The sequence below is a fragment of the Agelaius phoeniceus genome, chromosome 5 (genome assembly GCF_051311805.1).
Source record: "Agelaius phoeniceus isolate bAgePho1 chromosome 5, bAgePho1.hap1, whole genome shotgun sequence".
NCBI classification, from domain to species: domain Eukaryota; kingdom Metazoa; phylum Chordata; class Aves; order Passeriformes; family Icteridae; genus Agelaius; species Agelaius phoeniceus.
This window is the reverse complement of record NC_135269.1, coordinates 38,608,655-38,625,485: the sequence shown is the minus strand read 5'-3', so window position 1 is coordinate 38,625,485 and position 16,831 is coordinate 38,608,655. Positions and strand designations below refer to the sequence as shown.

At 35.7% G+C, this 16,831-nt stretch overlaps 1 protein-coding gene across 4 annotated transcripts in view; it reads left to right on the top strand.

The window, feature by feature from the left end:
* CNOT2 (CCR4-NOT transcription complex subunit 2) overlaps positions 1-16,831 on the top strand; it is an 85,924-nt gene that overhangs the window by 58,676 nt on the left and 10,417 nt on the right. For all 4 annotated transcript variants that reach the window (XM_054631373.2, XM_054631371.2, XM_077178830.1 and 1 more), the window contains exons 3-10: positions 3,185-3,251; positions 6,565-6,712; positions 7,318-7,500; positions 9,870-9,949; positions 11,095-11,220; positions 13,739-13,863; positions 15,341-15,461; positions 15,573-15,729. In XM_054631373.2, the coding sequence (XP_054487348.1) occupies positions 3,185-3,251; positions 6,565-6,712; positions 7,318-7,500; positions 9,870-9,949; positions 11,095-11,220; positions 13,739-13,863; positions 15,341-15,461; positions 15,573-15,729 (1,007 nt within the window). The remainder of the gene's footprint in view (positions 1-3,184; positions 3,252-6,564; positions 6,713-7,317; positions 7,501-9,869; positions 9,950-11,094; positions 11,221-13,738; positions 13,864-15,340; positions 15,462-15,572; positions 15,730-16,831) is intronic.

Sequence of the window (16,831 nt, the reverse complement as noted above, 5' to 3'; positions counted from 1 at the left end):
TCGTAGACAAAAAGAAATTCAAGTAACCACCAGTCACAGTTGCAAGTATGCTTTTGGAGAGTTGTTTTATATTCTGTGTTGTGTAGCAAGTAGCCCAGTCAGATGAAATAATGATTGCAAAATGCCAGAGGAAATGTTTTTAGTACTACTAATACCATTCATCTTGGATCTTCAGTATCCTTGCTGGACCAAACTTGAGTAGACTATAATAGTGACTCAGAGGCTTTGAGTGCAAGTCAAGGTTCTGCTAATAGAGGTTAAGGTTTTGCTGAATTTAATTTTTGTTGTTGATCTGAATTGTATGGAAATAATAAAAAACCAAGACAATTCTAAACTGTTCCTTACTTAGATATGACAGAAAAAGATGTTTAATAAAGTAGAGATGAAATGAGATATCCATACAGCATATTCCTGGTCCATAAGATTTGAGAAATGCTGCATTTAATCTGCCTGGAACAGATCCACAGGATTTTTTATTGATTTATTTCTTGAGGCTTGTTATCTTTGATGTTCTAAGTATGTTATGACATTAAATTATCAGACTTACTGAATTCAACACTTGGCCTTTATTATGATTTTCTATAAAGGATTCTCTACAAGTCATTTTGCAATTAACTTTTCATGTAAAAAGTAAGTGGCACAATAGATGTGACCTACTTTGCAATGTTTCAAAAGAAAATCCTCTTTCTAATAAGCAGTGTTCAATATAAATATTATTTGCTACTGCTTTTAATTGAATTTTTAAAATCAAGTAGTACTCATTGTGCAAGAGGTGGGATTCTTTTTTTCTCTCTTTAAAGTAATCTATTGCCTCTTAGGGTTTTCTAATTATTGGGTTTTTTACCCCAAATTAATATTATAAATAAAAGACTTTATGCTGAGGTCTGTACCATCATCTGCTCATTACATCACATGCCACCACAGCAATTTTTTAATTCCCTGAGCAGCTGTGCTTATGGATATTCCTTTTTGGCTTAACTGTTTTGCTTATCTGTCCCAAAGCTGGTAGTACTTTTTGACTGATGTTTCTAGCTCAGTGTCTGTTGTGTTGACTTTTATTTTTGAACTTGTGTGCCTTTATCGTTGTCTCAGAAGGTGTCTTATAACTTTCTGACTCTCATTTTTTCCCATAGAATGATAATTTTTCACACCTTGCAACATGTGCTAGGATTTTCCAATTTGTTAAACTTGAATGTTGTTTTTTTTAACCTCACCATTTTACTCTGTCTTTCCTTTCTTAAAAAACTACTGTGTCAGCTTGTTTTATCAGTGTTTAATGAACATCAATTTGTTAGCTTGGGGTGGGGGGGAATTGTGCTTTTGAAATCTTGTCTCCCAAGTGTCCCTACTTCAGCATTCTCTGGTTCGTGTTGCAAAGCAATATTAAGTTTGAGTGAATTTTATTCTTTCTGAATGAAAACAGGTTGGAAGAGATGCTGCAGCACTGCACCAGACATGTGCCACTCACTAATGGACATCTAGTCCATGGCCTCAAGTGTTTTAGTTTAGGAAAGCATACAGCAGCTGGTAGGCCCCCAGAACCAACTTTTTTTTTTTTAACAAATGTATTTCCCTATGTCTGCATCACTTGCTGATGCAGATATGGCCTGTGAACCTGGTTATATGAATGCTGAGCTGAAGCCACTGGGTGTTACTTAAAGTGGGTTTTAGATCACAGTGAGTTCTTCACTGAGAAAGATCTTGTCTTGCTGTTTCAAACCTTTTTGTATGCTAGTGTGGATGTTGGTTCCTATAGTTGCTTACTATCAAATACCTGCACTTTGTTCTCAATATGTGTAAAATGTATGCTGAGTTAGGTTCTGATATATTTTCTGATGGTCTGTGGTAATTGCCTGCTGTAATTTCTTTTATCATGTCTTCTGTATATGTGCAAAAAATCCCATAAATACTTTGTGACTTACAGATATGAATGCTACTTTTGATACTTAATGACTTATCCTGCCTGTCTTCTTTCTCATTTCTACCATCTGGATTTGGCCCCAGTATAGACAACTAGCAGATTTGGTTTATAAGGTTTGTTTGAATTTTACATCTGCCTAGATGATATCAACAAAGCAGTTTGCAGTTATCACGGTAAAGTTATTTTGATTTGAATTCTTTACTCTTAAGCTGAAAACCCTTGAAATTGCCTTATGTCTAAGAATCCAGACATTTTTTTTCCTTGAAACCATCCTGAAATTTAGTCCAAGTCCAGACTAATTCACTAAACAAGCAGCTATTTGCCCTTGTATTACTAAGTAGAAATAGCATGTTCTGTTGTGGATGGAGGGATTAGGTCAGCTAATAACTTCTTGCCACAGGGGGACAGTCAGCTGTACCTAGTGTTGGTGAACAGCTGATCAGCAAAAGCAGGGATGGATGTTCAAATATTTAACTTCCCTTAAGATTACAAAGGGGTTTTTTTCTCAAGTTTTTAAGGATATGTCCTGTTTCTCAAAGTTATTAATACCTTACATTTCTTTGGAGGCATGGAGAACAGTTTATTCTTTTCCTCTTAGAACAATGGCTGGAAATCTAGTGTCAAGTGCCTACGTTAGTTGCCTTCTTTCTTGGTGATACGTGATTTCTCTAAAGTGGGCATGGTAGAGCAGAAAATATTGCTTCTGACATTTGTAGGTCCTGTTGATATCTGTGTAGAAGCATGAAGCCAGCTCTTAGGGCAATATATTATAATTTTAACATTAGAATCTTACCTGAAGTTCATATCTGTTTGTATATACCTGCTGCTACCTAGCCAATCATATTGTGAATGACAATATGAAGCACCCCTTTGTTGAGCAGGAAAGGATCTGGTTGTATGAGGCGTGTTTTGCAGTGGAAAAAGACCTCTGATTTAAGTAAATGAATATTTCTTTTTTCTGCAACGATGGGTCTTCTGGATGCATGGGTAGAAAACCTGAAAGCTTTTAGATTTTCTGTGGTCCTTGTTGCAAGTAAAATCTGTGTTTATACAGGCAAGTCAGACATTTTTATTGATGTGTAATATACTGCTACAGGTGTTACAGTGCAGATATTTTGGGGAGTTTCTAAAATTTTTCATGACTCTGAACAAGTTTTCAGTTGTTTCGGTTTTCTTGGCGTAACATGGTGTTGTCAACTTCCAGAGCAAGATAGCACACTATCTTTATGTCTTTAATAACCTCTTATTCTTCTTACATTTTAGATGCTGGCATCACCATCAACATCAGGTCAGCTGTCTCAGTTTGGGGCAAGTTTATACGGGCAACAAAGTAAGAATTCTTTTTATTAATAATACGTTTATTTTATGCTAAATATATTGCAGTTTGACACTCTGGAACGTGCAGATGGCTTTGTTTTCTGGTGATTGTGTAAAAATGACAGTATGTCTCCTTACATACCATTATTTTAAGATACATTTTTGCTTTGCTTCATATGCATTTTTGCAGTGTTTAGTGTGCAAAATATTATATTGTCACTTCATAACTGCTAAATATCCAAATACAATCATACTATAAAAAAATTCTGTGACTTAACAGACTCTCTGAAGGAAAACATAAAGAAAGCTGAGCTAAAATGAGCCTAGTTCAGAAAACTGTGTAAGGAATAGAAGGAAATTATACCTTAAATATAACTGATATTTCATGCTCTACAGGAGCATAGTAAATCTTGTGCTTGGCAACTTGCATTTGGCAAAGAGCTATGCCATTAAGATTATTGCTCTCTGCATCACTGTTTTTTTCTTTCCTTGACAATGTCATGTGTCTACCACTCCTATGGACACCGTTGCAATGGAAGAGCTATAGAGTGACAGTCACAGTGTAATGCTGCCTCAAGGACTGCCTAACTTAGGGCCAGCACTGAGAACTGAACCTCCTGGTAACTGAGGGTGCACTCAGGCAGTGTCTCAGAATACCCGAGTTAGATACTCTTCCACAAGTAAAACTGGTTGTGAATGTCATCTCTCCTGTGTCACTACAGTGCTTTTAAATGTTTTCTGCTTCTTGATAAGTTCATCTGACTCAGACTCCAAGAAAAAGTGTCTTCAGAGTACTTTAGAGAGTCTGAACTGTTTTATCTAGTCAAAGTAAAAGCTTTTTTTGCTAGATGCATGGCCTTCCAACTTCTTTTGGCTTTCTTCAAATGATTTAAAAAACACAGTGGCGTTTTGGGGTGGGTTTTTTGTTTGTTTTTGGTGGCATTTGTTCTTTGGAAGGTTTTTTTCCCTATCTCAATGGTAGTTGAAGAGTGACCCTGTAATATAAACTGCCACTTTATTATGCTACTGAGATTTATATGAGCAGCTTCTAGCCTTTCTTAGAGTCATGTTTGGCTCTTGTCTTATAGGTGCTGATTTTGGCACTGTTGAACCTTTCAGACTTTACTGTATACAGATACTGAAAAAGTATATCCATTCTGCTTGTCACAGTCATTTGTTGTTTATTTTTAAGGTCATCTTTTTAATCAACTTGGTTTTTCATTCAGTTGGTTGCTGTGCCTAGGATGTAATCTCTGTAACATGGAGACATACATGCCTACAACCTTGAAAGTAAATATTATCAGGTGTCAGTTTCTACCAGATCTTGAGAAAAAGGGGCAAGAAACTTTTTTGTTGAAGTCATAGTTAACAATTAAAATACTCTTTAGGAAAAACAAAGCTGATAGTGCCTATGCACTTTTAAAGATCGGTAGCTGTCAGTCATTAAACAAGATGCCATATTACAGCATCAATGTAACCTTGACCAGTAAACTTGATCAGTAGGAAGGAAATCTGCCATTTCATTGGTCTGCCTTCAACATTACTCATATAGATCTTGTCTCAGTTAGAAAACTGGAAAAAGAAAGTGTAAGAAAAAAGGGTTTGGGTTTTTTTTTTCTTGAGTATTTCAACTGCCTGTCCTTGCCGGCAGTATGGTTCTACTTCACTGTAACAACCCTCATCAGTAAAAAAATCTAGTTTAAAGAGAGCCAATAAGAAGAAATAACCATCAGTCTAAAAGTGGCTTTGCTAAAACAAATGCTTGCACAAAATTAGGTTGAATATCCTTATTGTGGTTTTTTTTGGTGTGCTGTATCTAGTTTGGAAGCGTATGTATTTTTTCTTTGCCATTTTATTTTTAAAATCCCATGTAATTTTTAATCAACATGAAATATTATTTATAATACATATTTATGCTCATTGAAATTATTCTGATGCAGGAAATTGCCAAAATATTTACAGTGAACACTTTGATGTAATCAACATTTAATGAAATGTTAGGATGCTTCTTATAGCAAGTCACACTACCTCTTAATCTGAATGTACAGAGATAAATCTGAGTGTTATACTCTTGAGTTTTATTGCAAACTCCCTGGATTTGCAAATTGTAGGGTAGGACACAGACTGCAGTTCTTAGAGTGTAAAAGTTGAATGACTGGTACATTTCTTCATACTTTGTCCACAATAATATTTTGAGCATATGCTGTGTCTGTTCTTTGCATTCTTAGTATTTAACCATGTTTTGGTTGTCATATTCAGCTCTTCTGCTGGGGTGTTCTATCATGGGAGAGTGCTGATCCATCAAAATTTTCTTTTGTTTGGTCTGCAAGATAAGATTTTGAATTCTGTCAGTCTGCCTCAGCAGCCTTATGCCAAAGCAGTAGGAACTGTCACAGCCATCATTTTTTATATGCTTTGTTATTATTGCCATCTTGCAGTAAATGACTTTTCTTGTCTTTGAACATAATTCTGAAACTACTTAAACACAGAAAAGTGACGTGAGAATGATGAAAAACTTCTGGACATTTTGAAACCAGGCAGTAACTGGTTATTTTCTGCTGTTCTCAGTTGTACCTCACTGAAGTGCTTGCTTTATTTGGTCACACATGATTGTTTGGTTTTAACAATCGGATCAAAAGTATTTTCTATACATTCTGTATGTTTTTAAATGCTGAAAGAGGGCTCTTAAAATTCTGCTTGCTTTCTTTTCTGATAAGGTCAAACTTGATCACTGACTCTGAAGTACTGATGCTTTAAAGAAGCAACTTTATGTAAAGAGAGAATTGGCCTCAAATGTCGCTTTTATTGTCCTAAAAACAGTGTTATTGTTAATTAAAGATCCATCACTTTCATTTTTTTATGAGAGATTTGCTTAATTTTTAGCAAGACAAATCAGTGTTCGAAATACTGTTCAAATACATGCTTATTTATTCAAGAGTAATTAGCATATTTCTTGAGTGCAGTTACTGATTTTCCTAAAATGCTGCCTTCCTCTGAGATAAATTGTAGAATTTCATATCCGTATTGAAAAACTTAAAATTCAATCCTTCATCTACAGTATATGTCTCAAAGTAAACAAAATTTTGTAAGTGACTTCAGAGAAATTCCTCAAAGAGCCATTCCAAAGTTAAACAGATATGGGCCTAAATGTGATAGTGGAGTTTCTTCTATCCAAACAAGGACTTAGTTTTTACACTGCACTTTCCTTCAGTCTTTACACTCTTTTTGTACGTTGTCAGCATAAATTGTTTCCATCTATACTTGATGGAGAAGACCTTGTTCCTGATTGCTCTGTATCTCCACCCCTCTGAATTTTTTTTCAATAGGTGCACTAGGCCTTCCAATGAGGGGAATGAGCAACAATACCCCTCAGTTAAATCGCAGCTTATCACAAGGCACTCAGTTACCGAGCCACGTAACGCCAACAACAGGGGTACCAACAATGTCACTTCACACGCCTCCATCTCCGAGCAGGTATTTATCAATAGCTGATATTTCTGCCATTGTGTCTTTCTGCAGAGCCCTTGTTAAATGTTCTGCATATTTTGCCTCATACTTTACAGTCTGATAAATTAAAAAAGAGGAAAAGTAGTGTCTATGGACCACTTACTTTTTTAGGGAAATAATACCATAAAAAAAGTAAGGGTTTACTGTACGACAATATTTTATTTTTGTTTGTAAAGGACAAATTGCTGGCAAATTCTGCTTCAGAATGTAAGAGGTAGTTATTTGATTGTGCAGTTAAAACTTTGCTATGGTGTCATACACTGCATGAGAATATAAAGATAGTAGGTCTGAAGTACTCATTAGAAAAGAGCTGTAACACCTTCTCATATGTATAATACCTAAGTATTTATCTAAACCTGATGAAGGACTTGATTAGCATGTAATAGGTCATTTGGTATTTCTGAAGAAATCCAGAACTGCATTAATTATAGAGAGTAATCCAAACACAGTGTTTGGTCGCTAAGCACAAATAAAGTTGCAACAGCTTGGAGTCCATCCTGCATTAGTAATCTAAATGAGTAGTCAAATACTGTTGTACAGATTCATCTCTGTGGATGGTTTTTCTTTTTCAGGGGGATATTGCCTATGAATCCTAGGAATATGATGAACCACTCCCAGGTTGGTCAGGGCATTGGAATTCCCAGCAGGACAAACAGCATGAGCAGTTCAGGGTTAGGCAGCCCTAACAGAAGCTCTCCAAGCATAATATGTATGCCAAAGCAGCAACCCTCTCGACAACCTTTTACTGTGAACAGGTAAGGCTCTTTAATTGGACCACCCCTGTACAGCCAGAGACATGCTGCTCTGGAAATGTAATTTTTATCCATTAGAATAAATCTTGAAACCTGGGTCATGTACTCATGTCTGGGCAATAAACTTTGATGCTCCTTGTAATATTCTTGTAAGGTCTTTGAGGCCTTTAAGCTAAGTTCTCTTTCTGACTACTGAACTTATACTGCATCCACTTTAAAGTATGTGATGTTTCTCATGTATTCCCAAGGTTATTTTTGAAACATACCTTAAATTTTCAGCATACGCATCTGTTTTAAAATTGTTCATCTAGGGCTTTGGGAAGAAGTAAGGCAAAATTTAAAAACATGATAGTTATTCTAGAAGGGAAGTAAACTGATTAGGACTCAGTAAGGATCTGGTATTTCTTTAAATTCTTAAATAATGCAGAAAATAGTGGCTTGCCATTCATTTAAGGATTTAGTGCTCATTTGGATGCCAAAAGTTTCTCAATAGCTTTTTCTCTTTTTCTAACTTGGGGCAGGATACTAACATCACAAATCATTAGGCTTTAATGGTGTTGCTTCATTCATTTTGATAAACTTGTAGTAAGCACTGTCTTAGTTCTAATTATTTAATGTGTGTAGTCATAGCTTAGCATGGCTGGCTGCTTTTAAAGCTCAGTTCCATTACCTCATGATCTCTGTGCTCCCAGTGAAGTCCTTTTTCTTCCTTCAGGCCCTTCCTTAGAGGAGTGACTATTAGATGGAGCATAAACAAGCTCATGGTGGTCAGGTGCCACCTCTAACCCAATCTCATATTTTACAAAATAGATAAAGGAAAGTGAAGACAAACATCACAGTTATCTGATATTTAATCAGATTGTTTCGTTTTGTAGTTTCACATTGATATAGGCATGTAACAGATACTGTTCTCAAGCACAGCAACTAGTGATCCCCTAATAGCAGTTTGTGGTCCTGGAGCATGAAAAGACTTCGTATCTTGCCTCTCATTACAGAAAATTTGCCTTTTCTGTCCTGTCTAGTGGCAAGTAGAGCTGATAATTTTAAAAGATAATATATTTTAAAGTATTTTTGAAATTTGAGATCACAAACAGATGAAATAGTAATATACTTAAAAACTCTCTGTGCAGAGAACAATGATATTGGAAATTGATACATGTATACAAAGTACTGTTCAAATAGTATTCAGCTGTAGAGTAGATAATGAAATCCCTATGTGTAGGAAGTTCTGAATTAAAATGCTCATCTTTTACTCTTTGCATTGCTCACTTTCAATAAGCTACAAGTTTTACAAATTGAGAAGGAAATACCTCTGAAACAATGACTGGCTCTTTCTCCACAGATTATTAACCTGTGGAAGTAGAGTAGTATACATGTCTAATGGCTAATTAAGGTGTTTAACAAAATTTTGAACTTACTCTTGGGGAAAAGAATTTATGGCATCTGCTTGTCAGGTGCATGAATTATGTGACTTTCAAGAAGCATTTTCTAAATAGTTGTTTAGTTGGAGCAATGAAACTTTTTAGGCTAGATTTTTGAACGTGAAGCATTTGAAGGTGTTTCAAATTAGAGTTAAATGCTTCAGATTTGTAACTGTAAAAAGTTTGCATAGGTAAAATTTCCACTAGGGAACCTTTTCATATTTTTATTTATGGAAACTTCCAAAATATTAGCTTCTATCCTGTTTCAGGGAGAAGTGGATGTTGTGATTTTCCACAGGGCAGACATTCAGAATTTCATTCAGTCGGGGGCCTACCTTTGGGCTTCTCAACAGGATGAAATGGATTATTTGTGGAGCTGTCTGCACAACCACAGTAGTCCTACATGATGCTTAGATGTTTTCAAACGTTTTTGCTTGACTTTATGAACCTCTAGCTCATGTCCTTGTATGACAGAGACCATCCCTCTGCTCACAGTAATGCCATGTGTACATGGTCGTGATTGCACACCATAACTGTTCAGCTTATAAATGAGTCGTGACAAACTTGGTCTTTTTCATGATCCAGCTTCCCACCTGCCTGTGTAAGGATTGCAGCCTGACTTTTAACTACTGCATTTAATGCGGCTTCATTTTTGTATATGAAATTATTGAGTAATGATCATGTTAGTCATAACTTGTTTGTTGAGAGATGTCTTAATACACAATGGCTATTAAAAAACTAAGCTATTTTGAAGTCATTCCAGTTGACCTGATTGAGCAGTGCTTGATGCTGCTGCTCATTGTTTTCAGAAAATAATTAAAAACCAAGTTTAGGCTAATATGGGTTGCTTAGGCTTGAAATAATTTCAATTTTTTTCTCGCCTTTATATCTTCCACTAAAAATACAAAGTATATATATCCTTTTGTCTGACTTTCTGGATTTTTTTCACAGTATGTCTGGATTTGGGATGAACAGAAATCAGGCATTTGGAATGAATAACTCCTTATCAAGTAACATTTTTAATGGAACAGGTGAGTTTACCCTCTTATGTTGACCTTAAACTACAGTAGAGTTTTTTTTAAAAATAAGTTTAATAATTAATATTTTGTTCTGTTGCAGTGCAACTTTCTAACAATTTTCAGATGTTCCATAGAAACCCTGCTGGAAAGCAGTGCTAGGTAACTGGTACTGCTTTATAGCAGTGGATTTTAATACTTTTGAAGACAAAGTGAAAGTAGTTCTGTAGTATGTTTGCTGTATGTCACCTGCCTATAGATTATACTTACTCAGTTAGAAATACAGAACAGCTCTTGAACTTGAAAAGGGTATTGGAGAAGATTTATCCATATTCTATGAAAACATTAGGTGTGTAAAAGCAGTGGGAAAGCATTTTTTTTTTTAATCTCAAACTCCTTTTGAGCAGCTGAATTGTCATGTAATTCTTTCAGTTAGTTGTTTAAGTTGTGATTTTTCTCTGGGAATTACTTCTTCATCTGAATTTAATGAACTAGAGAGGAGAAAATATCTTTGTCTGTAAATGATTTAGGTTCATGTGTGCTGTTGTTTCTGTATGTGGCTGCATATATGAAGCAACCTGAGGTGCTGGTGATGTCACAAGATTGGAATGGTTTGGGCATTCCCTAGGACATTGTGACATTTTTATAGAGCTGCAGCTCTGGCCTCACCTCTATAGCATTTCCTGCTGCAAATCAAAAAGTGTCCCCATGTAACTTGCACTGCATTGGCTTTTCAGCTGCTTCAGCTTTATCTTACCTTATCTAAGGACAATAGAGCTCTTTGATGCTGCTGCTAATATGGGTTATTCTCTCAAATTTCTTCTTTATAATTCTTCAAACTTAAAACAGATTCAAAACAAATTTCAATACCTATTCTAGAACTGGAATTTTGATAGTTTGCCTGTATTTTACGTGTACAGACTTTAATTCAAGCGGAGTAGGCTTTACTAAATGCTACTGTCTGTCGTTTGAAAGCAAACTTCAAACATACTGATGCTCTTTAGGGTCATCTTGTAACACAAAGGCTGTAGTTATATGTAATAATTACTGAATGAGAAAAATGATCAACTTGAAAGAAAATACATCCTACATTTATCTTGCTCATAATGAAGTCTGACAGAAATACATAAGGGAGTTAAGAATACCTGTTTTTATTGTAGATGGAAGTGAAAATGTGACAGGACTGGACCTCTCAGATTTTCCAGCACTAGCAGACAGAAACAGAAGGGAAGGAAGTGGCAATCCAACTCCATTAATAAACCCTTTAGCTGGAAGGGCACCCTATGGTAAGACCAAACTTTTGAAAGCTGTCTGAATGAAATGAAATTTGCTTGATTCACCTGTTGCTGTTCATAAGACAATAGCCAGTCTTTTCAAAAATGCCAGACAGGTGAGCTGCTAAGACTCATTTTTAAAAATGAGTAATTGGTACCTGTGGTTGGAGACTCCCTTTCATAAGTACTAGAACACATGTGTTCTAGTTTTACTGTCAATAGGGATTGTTGGGGTTTTTGGTTTGTATAGTATGATTGCTCTGAGGCTGCTCACTCTAGAAATTTCTTAGGCAATAGGTTTTGTTCAAATTACATGTAGACAAGAGCCGTTGATGTCTGAGTAGCAAATTGCAAGAATAGTGTTTTATTAGTAGAGGTGTTACTGTGTAAAAAGTCATAAGGTGTAAACGTACTGTAAACTTTCACTGTTTATTTGATAGTATTTGCTGTTGTACTGTTCAGTGTCACCCTTATGATTGAGTATCAGATTTCAAAAAATAACCTGTAAGCATCAATTATTATCACTCAGATTCCAAGTATGTGTCATATAATTCTTGCTGTACAGGTTAAAAAAATAATAAAAGGAAAAACCTTTAGGTGGATACAAATCTTACTATTTGGGTCTTGAAAAAATTCAGGTAAGCTTAGTGTGAGGTACAAAACTTTCTTTTTGTTACTGCTTTAGTAGATTTTGTTACGCATGTTGCATCAGCTCTTGTGAAAAGTTGCTTTTATAACCATAAGTTATTTTTGTGACACTTGTCAAATTTTGAACCAAAAATAACTTAGTGTTTTCCAGCTATAAAACACTAGTGTTCTTCAGAGATAGCTCCAACTTCAATTGGACAAAAGAGATACCACATTATCAAGAGAAAGTAGCCACATGGATTTGGCATAACCAGGCCCTCTGCATAAGATAGCTGTGAGAAAGAGTTAAACAAGTTAAACTGAATTGTTAAACATGGGGGAAAAGTGACTTCCCCACATAATGACACTCAAAACCAAGCATGAATGGAGACTTAGTACAGCTTGAGGCTTATGTAAGATTTTGTCCAACATAGAATAGCTTGGATGGGAAGGAACCCTAAGGACAATCTAGTTCCAGCTCCAGAAAAAGAAGACAGTATGTGAAAAACTGAGAGAAGATAGGAGGGAGATCCACACAGATGCACTTCCAGCACGGAGCTTGATTTCAGTATTAAACAGCACTGCAGCATAACAATGTCTGTAATTGTTCTTTTGCTTACACCATTTCCCCATTTTGGTGCTAGCATAGCTATTTGCATGACTGCATGATAAACCACGAAATAAAGTTCTCCAAAGAGCTACCCTGAGCATCTGCTTAGTGCAGCAGATGAGTATGGAGGTAGAAACAGTCAAAAAATGAAAATGTGAAATACTTTGGATGTTGTCTGCCAGCACAAAATGTGGAGAGCACTTCTGGTTGTGGACAAGAAAGAGCAAGCTCAAAACAGAGCAGAGACCTACTTTCCTCATGCTTAATTATTCAGGAAAATTGTATTTCGAATAGCTTTTAGATGGAATAAGAATATCCATTAAAGTTAATTCATTATCAATTTTATTCATCCAGTGGAAGAAAATTGTAATAACTCTGGACGAAAGGGCTGAACAGCAGAAACAAGATTTACTCAATGTTGGTTTATTTCCTTAAATAAAGAAGCATTGATCTCTAATTCCAGAACACTGAAGAAAGTCATGTGTTGTCATCTACTGAACCATTTTAGTCCTATCCATCTACTAAGAATCTTCAAAAACCAGGACCTAGACTTCCTTCTGCCTTCTTTTTTTCTAGTGCAGTGTCCTCTGCAACCAAATCACTGTATTATGTCTCAGCAAAGTCTAGTCACCCTTGGGTGTGTGGTGTGGTGGCTTGTTTGGTTTGGTTTGAACAGGCATTAAAAACAAGTTCCTGTTCAGTTGTCAGAATCCATGTCTCTGTGTGACTGGGCTGCTTTTTTAAAGTTAGGATCAGAGCACTGAGAGTTGCAGGCTAAATGTTTTCAGTTTTTGTACTGAAAGTAGGAGTCACCTTCATGTCACAGGCAAGTATTTATTGTTAACATATTCTGCTGCAAGTTAGCTGGTTGTCCTTTGAGAATACGTGCTTCTGAAGATACTATGCAAAAAAATTCTTCATGCACTTAGGGGATGGAGAAAAAAATGTATTATACTTCTAAAAGCAGTACATCCTTACCAGTGGATTTACCCAAACACAGCTTTAACAATGCCCGTAAAGATTATTTGATTATTTAGATGTGCGAAACAGGTGCAGTGGATGTGCCTATGAATTTAACCCGGAGTGTGTCTCAGCTCACACTTAAATAAGAGGCTTTAATCTAATATGTGTGGATGTTTTGAATGAATATGCTTTGTTTTGCTTTACCTGTTTCTTAAGTCATCGCTGTACAGCTTGCGTGTAATGAAAATGGACAGTAAGCAAGATCAGCAGAAGAAAACGTTTTTACTTAGCAGTCATTTAATATTATTCTTGCTTTCATTTTGATGATAGTTGGGATGGTAACAAAACCAGCAAGTGAGCAGTCCCAGGACTTTTCAATACACAATGAAGATTTTCCAGCATTACCAGGCTCCAGCTACAAAGATCCAACATCGAGTAATGATGACAATAAATCTGTAAGCAAACCTTAAATCTTCTCTTATTTTCAGTGTTCATACTTCTTTTGGTGATTACTTTAAAATGGTCAGTGATTATATTTGTAATAAGAGATTTTCAAATTTACCCTTCTAAATTAATGAGAGATTTTGTATAAGCAGCATTTAAAATGTAATTATGTAAATGGAATTTCTCAGTAAGGTTTTTGGTCCAAACAGTCACCCTGCTTGGACACGTCAAAACTTATTTTTGCAAATTGGTAATATTTTTTATGTTTACAATTTGTAATTATTTCTATCAATTGTAGCTCATCTTTTTGCTACTGATGCCTCTCATCAGTAGTAGTTATCTACACATTATAAGATTTTTCTTCAAAGTTGTCCAGTCCTTTAAAAGTTAGGTGGTACAATATCTCTTTAAGGTGAAATGCTTAATGGAGATGTGGAAGCAGAGGGAACAAACTCTCTTAATAGAGAGCATTGATGACTATATTGTAGACTAGTGAGGTACACTATATCTTAAGTATTGGCATAATTATTGTCCATTAGATATATAGCTTAGAGCATAAGATTATGGGCTTTTATTCATTGTTTACTCTGAAAACTTTGTAATAAAAAAAAATATTATTATATGCAAACAGTGAACTAGTTTCTAGTTACTGATTGGTTTATTACTTCTAATTGCAAAACCTATGCTAGTGACAGTGCCATAAATACTGAATAAGTAGTAGACATGACTACAAACTCATGTAAGAACTAAAAAATGAACTGCTCAAAAAGAGAGACATGAGGAAGTCTGGCCCTGCCCCCAAGTGTTGTGGGCAGTTTTATCATGAGGAAAATGTTCTGATAGGATTAGTACTGTGTACAGTAAGGAGAGGGAGAGTAAATGTGATTAATTGTATAACTGTAGACTTGTTATAAAGACTGTGAAAGAGTTAGAAATTATACATATGGCAAATATATTTTGTCAGTAGATAGATTCCTGGAGCATAGTCTGTTTTCTTGCCAGACACAGTCCGGCATAGTGTTTATATCAGACATAATGTTTATATGCCTTTCCTGATAGCTGCAAATGTGCCAGTTGTATGTTGCTTGCACCTGAAATTGGCTCGAGTATTATCTGTTACTGTGTCATGGAGTGTTATTCAGGAGCAGGACTATAGGGACTATCCATGATGTGGTGAGCCAAAGGAACCTCTAGTCACAGGCACTGGGGATATCCACTGTGTATTCCAACTCGAGTGTAAAATAATTTATTCTTTTAGACTTCAAACTTTTAGCCTATTAATAGTAGTTCTGTATGACAGGTATACTTTGGAAAATGGTTAAATAGTACATAAGGTTTGTCAGCAGAACTCAGGGGCTTCAGCTTGATCCCATTTATTGAAGTGACTTGATGTACTGGCTTAGAGTGCCTGACTGAAAAAATATGGGCAATAAGTATTTCCATTTTGGTTTTTTTTATCATACCAACTCTGCAAATTATCTTTAATAGAATTTGAGTACATCAGGCAAAACATCATCCAGCACAGATGGGCCCAAGTTTCCTGGAGATAAAAGTTCAACTACGCAAAACAACAACCAGCAGAAAAAAGGGATCCAGGTGTTACCTGATGGTATGTGTCATTCCACTTTTTCTGCTTTAAAAGTTTTGACAGTCATTTAGATTACCTTGTTGATTCCTCTATTTCTTAAAAAGAGAAAATTAATTTGTTCTTCTTTCCCAGGTCGGGTTACCAACATTCCCCAAGGGATGGTGACGGACCAGTTTGGAATGATTGGCTTGTTAACATTCATCAGGGCAGCAGAGACAGATCCAGGAATGGTACATCTTGCATTAGGAAGTGATTTAACAACACTAGGTCTCAATCTCAACTCTCCTGAGTAAGTTTCTGGGATTTAATCCTCTCTTCACTTTTGGTTTTATTATGCTGTCATTCATAGTCTGTTCACTTAGTCCACACGATGATTAAACCCGCAAGCTGGTTCGCCAAATAAAATTTGAAAATGTAATGACAATAAAATAAAATTTTCATAACAAAGAGAATTGTGCTTCAGGGCAAGCTTTCAATAAACCTAGTGGCTTTGTTTATTCTCTTAACTTCTTTAGGACTTTTTTTCAAGGAATTGACAGTATATTGTTTATAAATGTAATGTATACATTCCTTTTCTAATAATAATATTCCTTGGGGATATTTACACTTAACTCTTAGCAGTTTGGGCATAAATTAGATTTATATAGTGTAATGATGAACAGAACACCTGCAGTGTTAGGCTGCACTGAAGATTAATTTAAATGAAAGTAGTTGACTTCCAGTGACTCAGTTCACCTAAATAAACTAGTTTAGTCATCTAGGTTTGCTATAGAGGCAGTGGGGAGAAAAGTAGTTAGTGACTGCACAAATGCTAGAAGGAGTGCTTTAGACTTAGGGGAGATGAATAACCAGCCAACCCAGGGTGCCTTTCTTTTTACACTAATTACTGAAGGAACTCAGATCAGTTTAGACAAAACTAGTGTCTTTCAGATGACTGCAGTTGTGAAAAAAAAATTAATTTCTGGTGCTCTTTCAGATGAAAATCTCACACCTTTTTGTTTTATCACAGATTTATACAGTGTTAGGCTTATAGACAGTACTATATATATTTTAAGGTTCGCACATAATATATTAAAAAAAAACAAAGACCAGACAGTGTACGTACAGAGTTTCCATCTTTCATAAACTTATATGGAGCTGCATGTAATCAGGGAAGCTTGATGAATGTGGATATCAAGCACAGGAAAAATGGCTCCCGATTATTCTGCTTTTCTTAGCAGCTATGCTGTAAATAACTGTATTTTTAATATTTAATTACCATACTTAGTGTGTTTAGATTCTTGGATGGAGAGGATAGGAGCTAACATTTGATGCAGACAGTTACTATACTATAATGCTGGTTTTACTTCATGCTGCAAAAAAGCTTTGCAAACAGCCCATGCAGACCTCAG